This window comes from Pogona vitticeps, chromosome 13 (genome assembly GCF_051106095.1).
Source record: "Pogona vitticeps strain Pit_001003342236 chromosome 13, PviZW2.1, whole genome shotgun sequence".
NCBI classification, from domain to species: domain Eukaryota; kingdom Metazoa; phylum Chordata; class Lepidosauria; order Squamata; family Agamidae; genus Pogona; species Pogona vitticeps.
Window position 1 is genome coordinate 20931079 of NC_135795.1, and position 16352 is coordinate 20947430.

General features: G+C 50.1%; 1 protein-coding gene across 1 annotated transcript; it reads right to left on the bottom strand.

Annotated features, from left to right (window-relative positions):
• Window positions 1-65: 65 nt before the first annotated feature.
• On the bottom strand, window positions 66-15349 carry TOP3A (DNA topoisomerase III alpha). The gene is made up of 19 exons (XM_020814630.3): window positions 14925-15349; window positions 14008-14067; window positions 12963-13036; window positions 11948-12023; window positions 11371-11479; window positions 10008-10151; window positions 9558-9728; window positions 8909-9009; window positions 8731-8805; window positions 8083-8165; window positions 7498-7705; window positions 7218-7403; window positions 6820-6949; window positions 5858-5971; window positions 5596-5761; window positions 4839-4982; window positions 4412-4534; window positions 2479-3185; window positions 66-1273 (listed from the first exon to the last, which is right to left on the bottom strand). The coding sequence occupies exons 1-19, from the start codon at window positions 15120-15122 to the stop codon at window positions 1089-1091; spliced, it is 3054 nt and encodes a 1017-aa protein (XP_020670289.3). The 5' UTR covers window positions 15123-15349; the 3' UTR covers window positions 66-1088.
• Window positions 15350-16352: the final 1003 nt, after the last annotated feature.

Sequence of the window (16352 nt, forward strand, 5' to 3'; positions counted from 1 at the left end):
CGAATCGGCAGTACCTTAAACACACCCACGCAGGCAAAGTAGAGTAAGGAAACACCATACAGAGCTTAAGCTTAAAAATCGACATAAATTTTAATTGTAAAAGGGCACACAAGTGACCTGAACTCATTTTGTAACTAGGCAGCAGCAGCTTTTTGGAGTGACCAGACCACAAAATGATGTGAAAAGTATGTGTGCTTTTTAAGAAAGGATCTGCTGCAGACATTCTGTTGGCTTTTCAAGGGTAAATGGCTGTTGTCAGTCGGTGGAAGGAAAGGGATGCGGCTGCCAGCTGGCAATGAGGAAGGAAGAGCTTCACTCTCTCCACCTGTGGGAGCCTCTCTTGAGCTTTTTAGAGAAGACCAGGTCATGCTGGGCTATTGCTCTCCAGAAACCACAGCCATCCTTCAAGAAACACCACCAAGTGATTCGAGGAGTGATGAAACTTACAGGTCGTCCTACCATGAAACTCCCTCCTTGAAATGTAATTCTACCCAACTTTTGTGGCTTGGGGGGGGTGAGGTCTTGGGCTTCTTTCCTTCTTGTGGAATCGTTAGAAACTGCAGGCACTTCAAAGTCAGGGTCTTTGTGAAGCAGGAACTTCTGCTAAGAAGTTCACGATGAGTTCCCCCCCCCCATCACTCCCAAGAAGCAAGCACTGAAGAGTATTTAAAAAAAAAAAAGTTGGACAAGACAGACAACTGCTTGTGTGAGTCACACTATTTTGGAGGAGGGGACTTAGGAAAGAAACATAATGAAGAAACGCAGGAGAGAGAGTGAAGAAGCATTCCTGGAAAGACTGGCTAACCCCTCAGCTCTTTCTGAATTTTTGAACATCTCCAAGTGAGGGAGCAAAGGCACACTTGTTTGATGGAAGTCCAAGCTGGATCCATGGACGGGATTCTGTGACCAGGCTTCAGAGACCGAGGCCTCGACGGCTTCCGATTGCAAACAGGTTTTTGCAGAAACACCGTCACCCCCGTAAATGCACCAGGTCATACAGAACGGGTTCTCCTTCTCCCGTCCTATTCTTCCCTTTGATTGGGGGGGGGGGAACCACTCGGGACTGTGTCCGGTGGGGCTGGCCTGCTTCAGCGATTCTGCGGACACGTCTTCCTGGTGTGGCCCGGCTGGTGGCAAAGGCCGCAAGTCCGTTGCCTCTTGGTGGCCGGTGCCCTCAGGGAAGAATCGCTGTCGGACCTTTTCGCTTTGGCTCCCGACCCCCGCGCGCTCCCTTCGCCCGTGAAGGGGTTTGAAGGAAAGCCGGATGCCGGCGCTGTTGGAGAGAAAATATATTTGAGGCTGTTTCCAACGACCCCTCGTGCCAAAGTCATGGTTACCGCATCTCAAGAAGGTTGTGTCTATAATTTCAGCAATCCTGGAGGGCTGTGCTCAAGCGCAAAGGATTCTAATTATAAGGAAAGAGATTCCAATTAAACATTGGAAAAGAATTCCCTGGTGACAGTTAGACTACCATGGGAAGTGGGGAGGAAAGTCCCCTCCTTCTAGGGTTTTATACCCATGGTTGGAGGGCCATCGGTAAAAGGTGCTTTAACTGTAGATTCCTTTCATTGCTGGGTTGGCCGGAATCTTTGTCTAGCCTTCGATTCTACCCTGTGAAGCCAACTGAAGGGCGCTCTCGGGCAAAGGACTGCCCAGATGTATACTTGATGCCGGGATTTAGAACAGCTGAAGTGGCTAAAGAAGTTGATAACTTGAATAACCACCCAGCCCGTTTTATCCAGCGGCATCTACGATGATGAGAAGTCGCTGATCAGCATTGCCCAGCAAAACTCTTTTTCTCCCTCTTCTCCAGCAGAGGACAGGTTTAAACAGAAAGGGAGAAAACTGAATACGTGCCCTTTCAGAGGGAGGGTCTCTCTGCTGCCAAGATGAACTATGTGTCACAGAACAACTACAAAGGCAGGCTCAAAAACTGGGAATAAAGTCCAAGGAAAGAGTGAGAAAGTCAGATTATAGGCATCTGAACAAGGAGTACCCAGAGGTTGGCTCAGAACGACAGCTGCAGCATGAAATGGGCGGAGGAGGCCATCTTTCGACATTTTGCTTGTTTTCTTAAAATAGGTATACAGTGCCATTAAATTAAACCCTCTCAAAGCAATATGTGACTGCTTTGAGAGGCTTTAATTATTGCCTGCCTCTAGGCAAGCAATACAAACAACAAAACAAACGAGGAAACTGAGCACCGCTCTAACCTTGGCTAGTAGTAGCCACCAACCTCTTAAAACCCAGGTAGTGTAGCGGCTTTCCTTTATAATTCCTTCTCTGCCCCCATAGGCCAGAAACCTTACCCAAAATCAATTACTCAAAAGGTGGAACCCTTCAAGACTTCAGTGGGTGGGATCCTACTTTAGAGTCAAGTTTCACAAGCAAGGAAACGTGATGATAATTCACCGGCCTCTCCTTAGTCTTAGTCAGATTCGGCCTAACCACGCTCGCTCTGGGGGTTCTTCCCCTTACCTGGTGCCAGGTTTTCATCGGCCCACTGGAAAAACCCACACTGCTGCTCTCTGGGCTTGGAGCAGGTGTGGAACGGGCGCCCTTTGTTGGGTCCCTCTTTCTGGACCGTCCTCGTGACCGCCGGCTGGTCGCATCTGCAGACGGCACCGCCGTTGCCGCCGCCTCCTGGTTCAGCACCTTCACTCCGGGAGCGTGCCGAGCCTGGGCCCCCCCTTGTTAAGGTCCCCAAAGGTGGGGCAGAGCCCCTGGCCGTCCTGTTGCTTGTGCCCTCTGTCTGCCGGTCGTCCCACAGGAAGAAGTTGCACGTCCCGGCGCTGCATTTATAGAACTGCCGGCCTTGGTTGGGCCCTTCTTTCCGGACGGTCAGCGATAGGGCTTCCTGCCCACAGTTGCACACGACGGCATTGCTGTTCCAGTCAGAGTCGACGAGGGAAGCGGCGGGATCCCTGACTGCCCCCGCAGAGGGCGCCCTGGGCCCCACCAGCGGGAGGCTGCGGCTGGTTTGGTGGCCGCCCACATGGTTCAAAGCATGGTTGGCTTGTAAAGGGTTAGTCCGCTGGCTGGCCGTCTGGCCGGGCCTGGGTGGGCCCTGCAGGTATTTCAGGTTCAGGATCTCCCTCAAGGTCTCGTCACAGCCTCCGATGCAGCCGACAAACTCCAGAGGCATCGTGGCCGGAAGGCTCCCCGGTTTGAACTTCAGTTTCAACCTAAAGCGAAGAGGGGTTAGAAGTTAGCGCTGGGTCTGCTTGAAGGCGAGGATGAACAAGAGCACAGGATGGGGGTTTGCTGGGCATTAGATCACAGCTCCAAGCAGCTGCCCCTCAGCTTCTATTCAGCTCAGACATAAAAACCACTGTTTCTCAAGAGCCACGGCTCAGGGTGTTACAAAAGGCCATCTATATTTACAGGATGAAAACACGCACCTTCGCACCTGCAGAGACCAGATCAGGTGTCTGAACTGGCTGCAGAAGAATTTAAGTCAATGTAGAGTTTCATTCCTATCATTTTCCATCTTTATATATCACTGTCTTGGCCAGGGAGCTGAAAGGGACTTACATAACAGATATAGTGGTGCCCCGCTTTACGATTACTCCACATTACGACAAATCCACTTCACAACGACGCTTTTGCGATCGCTTTTGCGATCGCAAAACGATGGTCTAAATAGTTTTTTTTCGCTTTGCGATGATCAGTTCCCTGCTTTGGAAACCGATTCTTCGCAAAATGATATTTTTTAAACAGCTGGTCGACGGTTTCAAAATGGCCGCTGGGTAATTAAAATGGCTCCCCGCTGTGTTTAGGGATGAATTCCTCACTATACAGGCACCGAAAATGGCCGCCATATGGAGGATCTTCCCTGGACTGTGAGTTTTTAGCCCACTGGAACGCATTAAATGGTTTTCAATGCGTTTCAATGGGCTTTCTATTTTCCCTTTATGATGTTTTCGCTTAACAGTGATTTTCCTGGAATGGATTATCACCGCTAAGTGAGGCACCACTGTACAGCAAGAACCACAGGGTCCAAACAAGAGGAAACAGACCTGAATGATAAAATCCATAGATTAGAACAGGCACCGACATCTGTCGCCTGCTTCCCAAGGAGAGCTTGACCTCCTCCTGCTTTGTGAAGGTCAAGGGATGGGCAGGTTGGTTCTTCCTGCTCCTGACCTCACAGACTGTGCAAGTCCCACCCCTGGCTTTGCAAAATGTAAATAAAGCAAGGCCCTTTTTGAAGATGTGGTAGGGCCTCACCTTCGGCAGCTGCTGGCAATTATGGTACCTTCTGCCCCATCTTTTGGGCTTTACTGCCCTACAGGTTCTCTTGAGTTTAGGATAGGACTGGATGAGTTACTCAGCCGAAAGGCTGGTTCACCGACCCTTGAGTTGCAGCATGAACACCACTGAATGCGTCCCACCCCAATAAAATGCTCACCTGTGCACCGGATGGGGTCTGCACACATCACAGACCGAGCCGTCTTTGCTGGCTTCCAGCACCGAATCGGGAAACCACACTGCGGATTTACAGGCGGGGTAGCCCAAGCAGCTGAGGTAATACCTGGGGAAATACGTCATTACTATCAGCAACAGCCCTAATCATCACAGCAGGCGCAGGGAACACCAGAACGGGCCATGGTCAAATTCATCATGGGCTCTGTATATTAATAATCTCTGCCACCAATGTTTATGTGTGTGTGTTTTTGGTCACGTGGGAGTATTCTCTTCCCCCTTTTAGGTCCCAGTAGGGGCGTGTTGGCCTCCTAGCTCTAATGGAACATTTCCGGGCGTCTCTGCCAGGCTCCTGCAAGCTCTCGGCTCTTTAAGACGCCAGTCGTCCTCCCTCTGTCTTGCCTCTGACTCACCCTCCGTTCTTCCTGGTCTTCAAGACCATGTCGCTGTTGCACTGCGGACATTTCCTGATGGGATCGGGCATGGCGGGGTAAATGTCTTCCTGTTCTGAAACAGGGGTCACGTCTCCAAAATACCGAGACAGCGCTTCATCCAACCTGTTGAGAGAGAAAGAGAAACGAATAAAAGTGTGCTGTGTTTTTCTGGTCACCGGTGGTTCTGATCAAAGGATGAATGGGATGAGACCCCTGTAAGTGACACCACCATCCCTGGAAATAAACAAGAGCTGCCTCTGGCAGGTTCTGTTATTCTTGTCATGCTTGCAGCTAAGCAATGAACGTGGTGGCGGTCGATGCTCCAGAGGGTTGCAGGTTCCAAAATGTTTGCATTTATTATATTTCCAAAGGAAGAGTAAATAATAGTAGTCACATGCTATCAAGTCAATTCTGACTTCTGGTGACTCGTTTATAGGGTTTTCCAGGTTACAGAATACTCAGAAGTGGGATGTCCACTTCTGTACATGCGTCAAGGAGTGGCAAATTCTTAACCTCCTTAATTTGCAAAAGTGCCTAGTTTACAGATGAGAAACCAAGTCTGAAAGGGATTTGCATGTGAATTCATGGACGGACAGAAGGGCTTTGATCCCAGACTCCCAGGAGGACATTTCCATCTCTTTATCTAATGCAACCCACGAGCAAAACGTAGAGCAAGGAGACCCCCCGGGGTTCAGCCGCCTTTCCAGACCAGAGACCCCAGTGAGGCAGGACTCACTTCTTGGCCTTCTGCACCGCTTCTACAAAGACCTGCTTGTACTTCTGGATTTGCTCCCTCAGCACCACGGATTTGTCCTTCTTGCCCTCACAGATCAGCTTCAGGTCGGCCTCCAGCTCAGCTCGGAGGTCAGGCTTGGACATCTCGTAGCCCATGGAATCGTAGCCTGTGTGGGCGGAGACAGGAAAATGACGGCCGTGAAGGAGGGGATCTCGGGGGGGAAAGGAAGGAGCCCAAATGGGCTTGGAAAAGCCACCCTTACCTTCTACCAGCCCCATCCCTAGATGTCCTGGAAGGAACCGCTGGTCCGGCGTGAGCCCCACGTACATGCGGGATTTGATGGTTTCGATGTGCTCCGCGTGGGTGGCGTCCGTACCTGAAAGCAGTCATTCCTGTCAGGTCCCCAGGGGCAACAGCAAACTTTTGCCAATGGTTCCCAGTTCAGAAATGTATATCCCGCACACAGGAATTCCTGCTCAAAGACGGATGAGTCCATGAAACAAACAACAAGCGTAGCCACTAACATTTGGAAGCAGCAACCGTTACGGTGGGGAAGCATTCATGTTGCTCCATAAGAATGAAACCGAAAAGGCTTAAATCCAATGAGTAACCCCAATGAGACCAGACTCACGGAATCCACTTCTGAAGAATGGGAAACCTAACCTGACATTAATTCCAGTAGGCTGTATCTTACATAAGACTGCAATTTGCATCAAGATGAATTTTAAAGAAGCTTTCGAAACTAACAGCGCTCAAGGAACCTCACTGAAATCTGATCACAGGCCTTCTGAGTACAACAGGCTGGGCAGCCGATTGCCTTAGAGCAGCTAGGCAGGAATGGAACGACGGCTGATATACAGAGGCAAAATGCATGGCCGAAAGGTATGGAAGAGGGTCCCAAATAAGACACTGCTAATCTTTAAGGGCAGCCTTAATCACGGCGTATGCCGCTTCTCCTGGACAAATGGCGCCTTTAGTCCCATCCTGCAGTCTCCACCATCCATTTGTCAACTCTGAGATCATCCATGGTCCTTTTCCCTCTGCTCAGCCTCAGCTACCTTGTTGTACCCTAGACCACACCACACTCATAACATATTTGTTGTTCAAGCCGCAGAAAACTGACTTTCGCAGCTTCGGATAATTTTAAAGACAGCGCACGTTAAACGTCGCTGGTGTTTCCAGACCTGCCATGCCCCTCCTGTACGCGGACGCGACAGCACTGACCGATGCCGTGTTTCTCCATGAGGGAAATGAGATCAGCTTCCGTCAGCAGCTGCGGCGGGCTGGTGTCCCCGTCGACCATCTCCACGGTGGTGGGCTGAAAGCGAGACCCCTTCTCATAAACGGGGATGACCTGTGGGGTAGGGTCAGGCGAAAAGGGGGGAAGAAAGGACAAAGGCAGAGTTGAAAAGCCTTGGAAGATTCGTGGGGCAGACTCCTTGGTTTCATCCAGACACTGCGGTGTGCAGCCTGACATGCCGCTCGATGGCAAATCCCAGAATTCTCCAGGCAGTACAGCTTTCTGGGAGTTACAGTCCAGAAGCACTCATCTGCGCACCCTTCGATTCTAAAACATGCCCTTGTCTCATTGCTGCTGGGCACCGGAGGTCAGACGGGCTCACCTTATCGCTCCACTTCTCGTACGGATAGACCTCCAAGTAATTTCTCTCCAGGATCATCAACCCGTGAGCGACGAAGCGCTCTTTGGCTATGTCGATCTCCACTGTCGTCTCCTGGCCTTTTGCATCTTGGGAACAGCAGGCCAGGAAATGGCGCACAATGAATTCGTACAGCCGCTGGTCGTTCCCCTGACAAGATGGAAAAGGAAACAAGGCACAAAGAGATGGATCCAGAGAAAGGAACCGGGGCAGTTTCAACACAGCTTCAGTCACGTCACCTCACCTGCAGATTCACTCCGTATTTTGTAGGATGAATGGGAGGATGGGCCTGATCCGATTTATTTCCCTGACGTGGGGTTGGCCCACCCTGGTCCAGAATCCTCTGTGCGAAGGCTCCCCAGTGAGGGTCTTGTGTCTGGAGCTGAACCAGGTTCGAAAGGTCGAGGTCTCTGGGGAAAATGTTGGTTTCTGTTCGGGGGTAACTTATGTATCTAAAAAAAGAAGAGGAAGAAACTAGAAAGGACTCTTAAAACCAGCTTACAAGCATCCCAAGAGGAAAGAATAATAATTGACAATAAGAAGAAGAACAGCATGTAAAAGAGGACAAATTTTTAGGTGCTGGTCCAGCAAGCCAGTCTTAGAGACACGGATCCCAAATGCCATGTCAGAAATGAGAAGAACATAGCAGTTTCCCTGCGATTCACCTCTCACGCAGATGGACTTGCGTTCTGCTAATTAGGTTCTCCACAAAAAAACTGCCTGACCACTTGTGTGGGGAAAAAATGCTGGATTTGAAAGGCCTGTGCTCCGATTCAGGCTGGCTCAGCTCTTCTGAGACTGGGACGTAAAGCATCATGGCAGTTCTCACCCTTGAGTGTAGAGCTTCTCGGCAATCTTCATGGTTTCTTTAGCATTTATCCTCAGTTTACGGGAAGCCAGCTTCTCGAGTTCCTGTATCGAACGGGGACGAGGGGAAAAATATGCTTAAACATACTTTGAGGCCCTCTCTCTGTCACGGACCTCAAAGAAGCAAGGCGACCAGCTTCGGAAGGGTCACAACAACACTAAAACTCTCCGGCTCTCAAAAAAAGGTAGATGCTTCTCCTGCCACTTATTATTTCCTGCTGGAAAGAGCTCTAAACTCAAAAGCCCTCAGCATTCCTGCCCCCTGCCAATGTAGCTTCGTTCCTGTACTACCGCCGGACTATGATCTCTGAGAAGTTCCCTGAAACCAAATCCGACCCACAATTATCAACCTTAAAGAATATGCCTCTTAAAGAACAGAGGTCTTTTAGACACAACCAGGAGAACATTTGCTGGAAGAGGTCGGTCCTCAAACCCCATTTGCAGGCCCCCTTCTCTTTGAGGGGCTGAGAACGTGGGTTTCCTAGCTGAGCAGTCTCTGTTATCTCTCCATCCCTTTCCCCTCCCAATAGAGAACTCCAAGACACTATACGCCTATTTCAGAACTCCACTATGACATCCTAATTTTGACACCACCTTCTCCTAAACGTACCACAGTGTCCAGAGGCAGCGGTCTCCATTTGCTCTTTGGTCTGCTTCCAACTTCCACCACTGTGGCCACTGGGTCCTAAGGCGGAGGAGAGGAAAATACATGCCATCAGGAAGAGACCGTGATCTTCACAGATCCTGGGGAATGAAAAGGTTAAAGGCCGGACCGTGTGGCTTCCTACCTCCATGCACATGTGGTAAAGGACGAGGCATGCCGTATGGTTGAAGAGACGGTTCCTCTTCCAGCCGAAATCCACCGTCCCCTCTTCATGCTCGTGAGTCACTGCAAAGAGGAGACAGGATGTTACTGACGGACGAGGATCACCGGGACGATATACCACCTAAGAGGAGCCCCGTGCAATCAGATCTAAGGTCAGATATCTCGTCCAGCGTTCTGACCACATCGGAAGCGAAGCAAGCAGGGTTATGCTCCTGGGACACCCTCCATTTCGGTCTGCTTTAAAGTGGCATGCTGCCGCTGAGACAGAAGGTGGGGCCTAGCCATTCTGACTACCTCTAGCCTCCGCGAATCGAGGTCACCTCCTTTCCAAGCTGTCCCAAAGGGCAGCCATCCTACCATCCTGTGGCAGTGAATTCCACAGTCTGACAAAATGTTAAGGATGATTTCCCTTTACCTGCCCCAAACCGCTCAACATTCACCTTCATAGATGATCCCAGATAATATGATCTCATGAAAAAAAAAAGAGCTTCTCGTTGGTCTGAGAGGTTTGGGTGCGCATATAGTAGCAAGGGGCGGGCGGGGGAAGGAAAAAAAGGATGATTTGAGTCACCATCAGGAAGCACAGCCCTGTTCGATATCTTGAAGCATACCTTTAATTTTGTAGAAGGTCTCGGAAACGAAGGCTTCGATGGCTTTGAACCTTTCCACCACAAAGCCCAGCGTCGGGAACTGACAGCTCCCGTAGCTGATCAGCTGGTCTGCTAAAACGCCAGGGAAGATTTTCTGGAGCCTCAAAGTCTGGAACCGAGTGAACGCAGCACCTGGGCAGAGCGCGGGAAGAAATGAAAAGGCGAATATGGAAGCCAAGCTGCTGTGTCTCCACTTGTTTATTTATTACACAGGTCAGAGGCCGAGCCAAAAAAGGCTTTCCCCCAACATCCCCGCTTTTGAATAGTCTGTGAAACCATGCTGGACGAAGACTACAAAACCCAAGTCCAGGTGTCGATTTCTTTTGACCGTCCCAGTTACGAGTTAAGTGGGAGGAGAGGCAGGGACCGTAAATTGCCCCCGGCACCCTTCGCCCCAAGCGCACCCCGTACCAATCCTGAGATCCAGTTCCTGCCTAACATCGACGGCGTCACTGATGTTCTGATCCGGCTGGGTGAGGTTCTGGCAGGCCGCTCTTATGGCGTTCGGTGTGATCTCAGAGAAGCGGGCGCGGAACACCTGGAGGCTTGGCTTCACTGCCCACCAAGGAGAGAGAAAGGCAGAGACTCAGATTTAGGGTGGAGAAAAGAGCCAAGATGGGTGAAGATATACACAGTGGTGCCTCGCATAACGAGCGCCCCGATTAACGAAAAAATCGTATAGCGATGGCTTTTTTGCCATCGCTTTTGCAATCGCACTACGATCTTGCCTATGTGGAAAAATTGCTTTGCGATTTTTCCCCATAGGCACCATTTTCCCCCAGCTGAGCGGCGGGAGCTTTGAAGCCCCGCCGCTCAGCTGGGGGAAAATGTCGGCAGTGGGCTGCGGCCTCGGAAGGACCCCGAAGCCACCGTCCCCTGCCGACAATTCCCTTCCGAGCTCTCAAAGGGCCCCCTCCGATATTGGAGAAAGCCCTTTGAGAGCTCGGAAGGCTCTCAGCGGCGGCAGGGGAAGGGTACGGGGGTGTCGAAGGCTTCCAGGCCTTTGCCTGGAAGCCTTCTGGACACCCCACCCCACCCTGTCCCCGCCGCTGGCAGCCTCCCTGCGCTGCCTACCCCGGCCGTTCTCGGACGCCTGGAAGTCCGAGAACGGCTGGGGAAAGCGACACGGGGAGGCTTCAAGCGGCGGCTGCAGGGGGGGGTGTCCGCACCCAGCCTCCCCCCAAGGCTTGGATCCAAGCCTTGGGGGGAGGCTGGGAGGGTGGTGGGATTGGGATGCCTTTTAGGCATCCTGGGCTTGGATCCCACCTGCCGCCGGTTACCCTTGGGTAACCGGCGGCGGGTGGGATCCAAGCCCGGGATGCCTGAAAGGCATTCCAATCCCACCCCCCTCCCCCCGCGGCTTGGATCCGAGCCGCGGCGGCTACCCCAGCCATGGCCGGACTCTGGGGAGTCCAGCCATGGCTGAGGTAGCTGCCGTGGGTCAGATCCAAGCCGCGGGGGGAGGGAGAAAACCGGATAATCCGTTCCAATTGGAACGGATTAACCGGTTTTCAATGCATTCCTATGGGAAACGGTGCTTCACATAACGATGTTTTCACATAACGGGTTTTTTTTTGAACCAATTAACATCGTTATGCGAGGCACCACTGTGTGTGTGTGTGTGTGTGTGTGTGTGTGTGTATCTTCACTGTAAGAGGAAAGGATGGGAGTCGGTCTACCCCATCCTCACTGGCAAAGACCTCTATTCTGTGGAATCTATTCTGTGCTTTGGGACCGCACGCATCCTGCCCCCGTTCCCCTCCCCTCCATGCACCTGCTTTGCAGACTTGAATGATTTCGAAGCCAATGTTCTCTCCCTCGCGGTCGCCGTCTGTCCAGATCACCAGAGCTTGGCACTGCTGAGCTTCTCGCTCAAGGGTTCGCTGCAACCAGGAAGAGGACAAATTGAGAGAACGGGAAAGGAAGCGGCCCCACAACTGCTGTTGGTTCTTTCGCAGCCAGACACAAAAGCAGCAGGTGGGAGAACATAAATGCATCTCTCGCAGTAACAGGCAAGCCGGGCCGTGCTAGAGATAAACCAGCCTTGAATCTGGGCAGCAGGAGGCACAAAAGCAGAAGAAATAACCTAAATCCTCAACGTGTCAGTGTATGTCTGGAAATGTCACTCTTTATGACCAACACACCTGGACTAGGGGGCACCCAGGAAATCTTTCTAGCCAGGTCATCATTATCATTATCATCTTGGAACTGCAAAGCTGGGAGGGGGACCGTACGGATCATCGCCTCCAGCCTCTGTCAAGGAGGGACGGCGGGGGAACCTTGTGCCTGCCTTGCGTATGGTCTCTCTCTGGACATTTTACGGCATGCAAAATATCCCCAACAGCACAAACCTTAATGTCCATGTAGTTTTCAGGGCAGAATTTCTCAATGTCAGCATCAAAAAGGACAAGTGGGTTACAGCTGTGCCTGGAGAAAGAGCATCATCAGCAAGAGGTAAGGAAGACTAGAACTAGAGGGGAGGGAGGGAGGGAGGGATGGATGGATGGGAGGGAGGGATGGATTCTCAACCAGACAAGGGGAGTGTGTCCCTGTTCGGCTGAATCACTTGACAGCTTTCAGTCCCAATGACCACAGCATCCTTCTGGGACACCCTTACAGGACGTTTGGAGAAACTGTTTTTGCAGAGGAACAGATTCTGCGGCGGTTCCTCTTAAGACAATTCGGCTGCTGACCTGTTGGGTCCCTCGTGACTCTTCTCTTACCCCCCCACTCTTATATATTCACATGAACAGCAGAGACCAACTGGTTTGGCCAGTTTGTTTCTGGGCAAAGCCGAACGCCCTTGTTACAAGATGCAAGCTCTCTGAAGGACTGTATTTTCACAGTCAAGTCTGTCCAGACTTTGACCTCTGCCTCTCGGGTCTGTTGCCTTTAGCGGCTTGTTTGGCGAGACCTGAGAGACGACGTTCTTAGTGGTCACTTGCAGACTTTGGGACTCCCTGCCAAGGAGGGTAGGCTGACCCCCTGCCTTCTCCCTTGGTGGCAAGTAAAGACTATCCCGTTCAGGCAGGCAAATTTCTGCCCAGGACAGCCGTTTTGAACCACTGTGCTGTTTCGCTTTAATTTTTGATGTAAACTGTTATTATTTTTAATGGGCAGGCTTCAAAAGCTTCTTAACCCAGCTATATCTTAACACTATACCCCATTTAAATATGTTCAAAAACTTGATTATTCGACTCAGAATTGTTTTTCAACTATACCCAAAGCCACCTTTGGCCTCAAGTCCTGGGAGAAAGGCAGCATTAAACAAACACAACCGTGCACCCCAACTGTGGTATAGATGACAATTTCGCCCAAATTTTGGGTTTGTTCAGAATATGATGGCAGAGCTTTATTGATACATACCACTTTCGAAAGGGTAGCTTGAAGTCATGGGAGAGCAAGTGTCCCGAGACGGACGTCATCACCACCGTGACGTTCTGTGGAGGAGAAGGCCAAGTGAATGATCTTCTCTGCAATCTTTGTTTAACAAGTTTTTCCCTGAAAAAAAATCTCCTAAGGAAAAACCATGTCAGATTTTGCATAAACAAATCAGGCCGTCTAGCGCGATCCCTGTCATGTACCCCTGATCTGGCTTCTTTAGAAGAAAGAGGAATATTGTCTGAATGTCACAAATATCGGCTTATATATAAGCAATAAACATACAGTATTTCCATCATTCACAATTAACAGGGAAATACATTTCAAAAACACCCAGTTGCACAGCAACATGAGTTAGCCTCACCGCTATAAAGGTTCCTCTCCTCCAACAAACGTACTTCCAGATCTGCCTCCAGGAAGCCCAAAAGGAAAGCACAACATCTGCTACAAACATCTGATCCTCTGAAGTAGAGACAGGGGACACTTTGGCTCTCTGCACACCTAAAATGATCACTCCCAGCTTTCTTGATCAATGGGGGGGCTGGAAGTCAAGAACTGAAACATCTGGAGACACAAAGCTGTATTCAAAGGTACACTGCGGTTGACACCTTTGTTCTATTTCACCACTAAGACTAATCTTGTGTGGTGTGAAAATCTGGCCTTTTGTTCTCTCAGCTGTCCTGTATCTCCCAATCTGCTTTAATAATGCTCCATTCAACTGTTTCCCCCTTCTGCTCTATCAACTAAATTTGTTATTGTATACCACTATTTTAAAAAACAATGCTATGGCACGGTCTTCTGGAACAATTTTTTTTTTTATCCAGGCAAGTCCTAAGAAATTCTTTGATGTTCTTATTTTCAAAGTTAGGTATCTGGTGAAGTTTACATCTTTAACATAAACATCTGGTTAACAGTCACATGATGGCTTCAAAACCATTGCTTAATCATCGCCATTAATGTTATGCACAGAGCGATTCTGAAAGTGCAGTGACATGACAGGAACACCCACGGCTTATCGTTTGACACATACCTGGCCAAAGAGGTGGTACTGGCATTCATAAATCTTGTTATACTTGGAAAATCCTTCCCTCTAGATAAAAGGGAGCAATTTCAGTACATAAAAATACCCAATTTTCAACAAATTACCAAGCTAAATCAATAGAATATAGCAAACAGATATGTGGCAAAGATCTTGGAAGGTTACCATGTGTATATAACCAGGAGAAAAAGGCTAAATATTTGCACCTGAAATCAAGAATATTGTGCTAAATAGATTTTAAATATGGGAGAGGTATTTGTGACATTTCAATAAATATGTAATATACAATGTATGTGTAAGGTGGGCAACTTTCCTGTGCATCTACACCCAGCAGAATACACGTTAAACTTCAGTGAACAGAAGTGCTTCCCATAATTGTTTTCTAATGTATAACACTGTTTTCAATTTTTTTAACACTGAAAACTGCCTTGAGTCCCCTTATTGGGAGAAAAGCAGCCAAAAATTACACAAGTAAGTCAATAAATGAAATGATTTCTCAGCCGCCTTTACATAAGAAGGGAACCTTTGTAAGAGCCACATGAACAAGCTCTGCATGGTTTACGCTGCTGCTAAAAACTGTGAAAGACTATATGGTTCAGAGTCTTTGGGGTGAGCGGTATAGGCTTATTGGGAATATAGAGTTTTATTTCTGCAGAAACATACATGGAGATTGTTTTATGTACCTAAAAAGGGTAGGGAACCTAGAACCCTCCTCATATTTTGTACTACACTACCCATAACTCCTGCCCACTGCAAACACCATGAGAAATCAAGTCTGATACAAGTGGAGAGCCAGCCAGAGGCCGCCCCTCTCTCTCTCTCTCTTGGTTATCCTACCAAACGACTGGAGCATGGTAAGCCCTGCATTCAGATAAAAACATTAAAAAGCCATAGCTGTAATCTCCTACCCTCCTCATCCTGCTGTTAGAAAGGATGTCTGCAATTCCTTTGGCAGCATCATTTTTCTCTGCCACGCAGAGGACTCTCTGGATGTTTCGGAACGTCATGCCTTCCGCAGCCTGAGAAAAGCAAAGTTTCTGGGGACAGAAGAACAATCGGACTCCACTGAGTGCAAACAGTCTAGTCTGACTGATCATCCTGAGCATTGAGGAGCCCCATTTCCTGCCTGCCAACACATCCTGTGGCCTCCGCCACCGTGCTCCTTTACAGCAAAGCAGCAGGAGCCGACCCTGAAAGAAGTATAACTCAGTCCTGGGTCTAAGAGGCGGCAGTTTACTTGACACATGTGAAACACGAAAGCTTGCAAAAACTCCTGGTGCTCTTATTTTGCAGCAGTTCCTTTTCCCTCTACATGGGAGCCCAGGGAAAACTGGTGGCTGCTACCGGGCTCATTCAGCTTTCAGGCAGGATCCCAGTCGGAAGGGCAGGCCATGACATCCCGCCATCGGCTAGCGTCCAATTCAACAACCTCTCTCCAACCCACCGAGCCCCTGCTTCATCTCCACTGGAGGCTCTTTCTGGTTGCTCTATTCTTGATGTCTTCCCTCCTTCTCTGAATCCCACCCTTCCTTCCTTCGCCGCTTGTAATGACCGCCTTTTCTTTACCCCTCCCAAGGCCAGCCCTGGCCCTACAGCTTCGCCCACTACACCTCACCTTCCCAATATTCTTAATGTTTAAAATCTCCCTCACCAAAGGGAGGCCGGTCCTGGTCCTGTCTCTTTCCTCCCCAACGACAAAAAAAATCTTTATTTGAAAGTAATTACCCCCCCAAAAGCCCCCCCCACTTTCTCGGTCCCCTTTCCTCTCCACCCAAAAAATAACCCCAGGATGTTCCCTCTCCAGATGTTCCTCACGTGTTGTTTCTCTTTGGCTACTGGTACACCCCCCCCCCCCACACACAAATGAACCTCTCCCTCCTTTGGGGGCCTGACCCCTCCCACCAAAGGCGCCCCTCCACCCTCTCCTGGGAACCCCCCCAAGACCAGCCCCCCACCTCCTTTGCCCCCTTCTTCCTCTCCCCCAGGGTCCCCCCTCAATCTCCACCCCCAAATTTCTATAAGAACCCCCCACCGACCCAGAAACCCCTTTTTCTCCAATATCCTCCCTTCCCTCAAACTCTCCCTATTCCTTCTTCCCTGCCCAGGCAGCTTTCCCGCCTGTCAGCCGTATTCCGCGCCAGCCACTGTCGTAAAGTCAGAGGCGAAAGGCGATTGGTGGGCGGCAAGCCCGGCTGGTTTCGCCGTCCCGTTTTGCTTTACGGCGTTGCCGCAAAACTGGGGAGCTCCGGGCCGGCAGAGGAGAAAGGGAGGGAATGTGCGTATGGGGGGGGTTGGAAAACGACAACCCCCAGAATCCTTAGCGGCAGTGACGTCAC

Coding starts and splice junctions, on each gene's coding strand:
- TOP3A (XM_020814630.3), bottom strand. CDS start 15,122: ATGCTCAGGATGATCAGTCAGACTAGACTGTTTGCACTCAGTGGAGTC. Junction 9,729..10,007: donor GGAACTGGATCTCAGGATTG/GTACGGGGTGCG, acceptor CGCTCTGCCCAG/GTGCTGCGTTCACTCGGTTC. Junction 4,535..4,838: donor AAGACCAGGAAGAACGGAGG/GTGAGTCAGAGG, acceptor GTATTTCCCCAG/GTATTACCTCAGCTGCTTGG.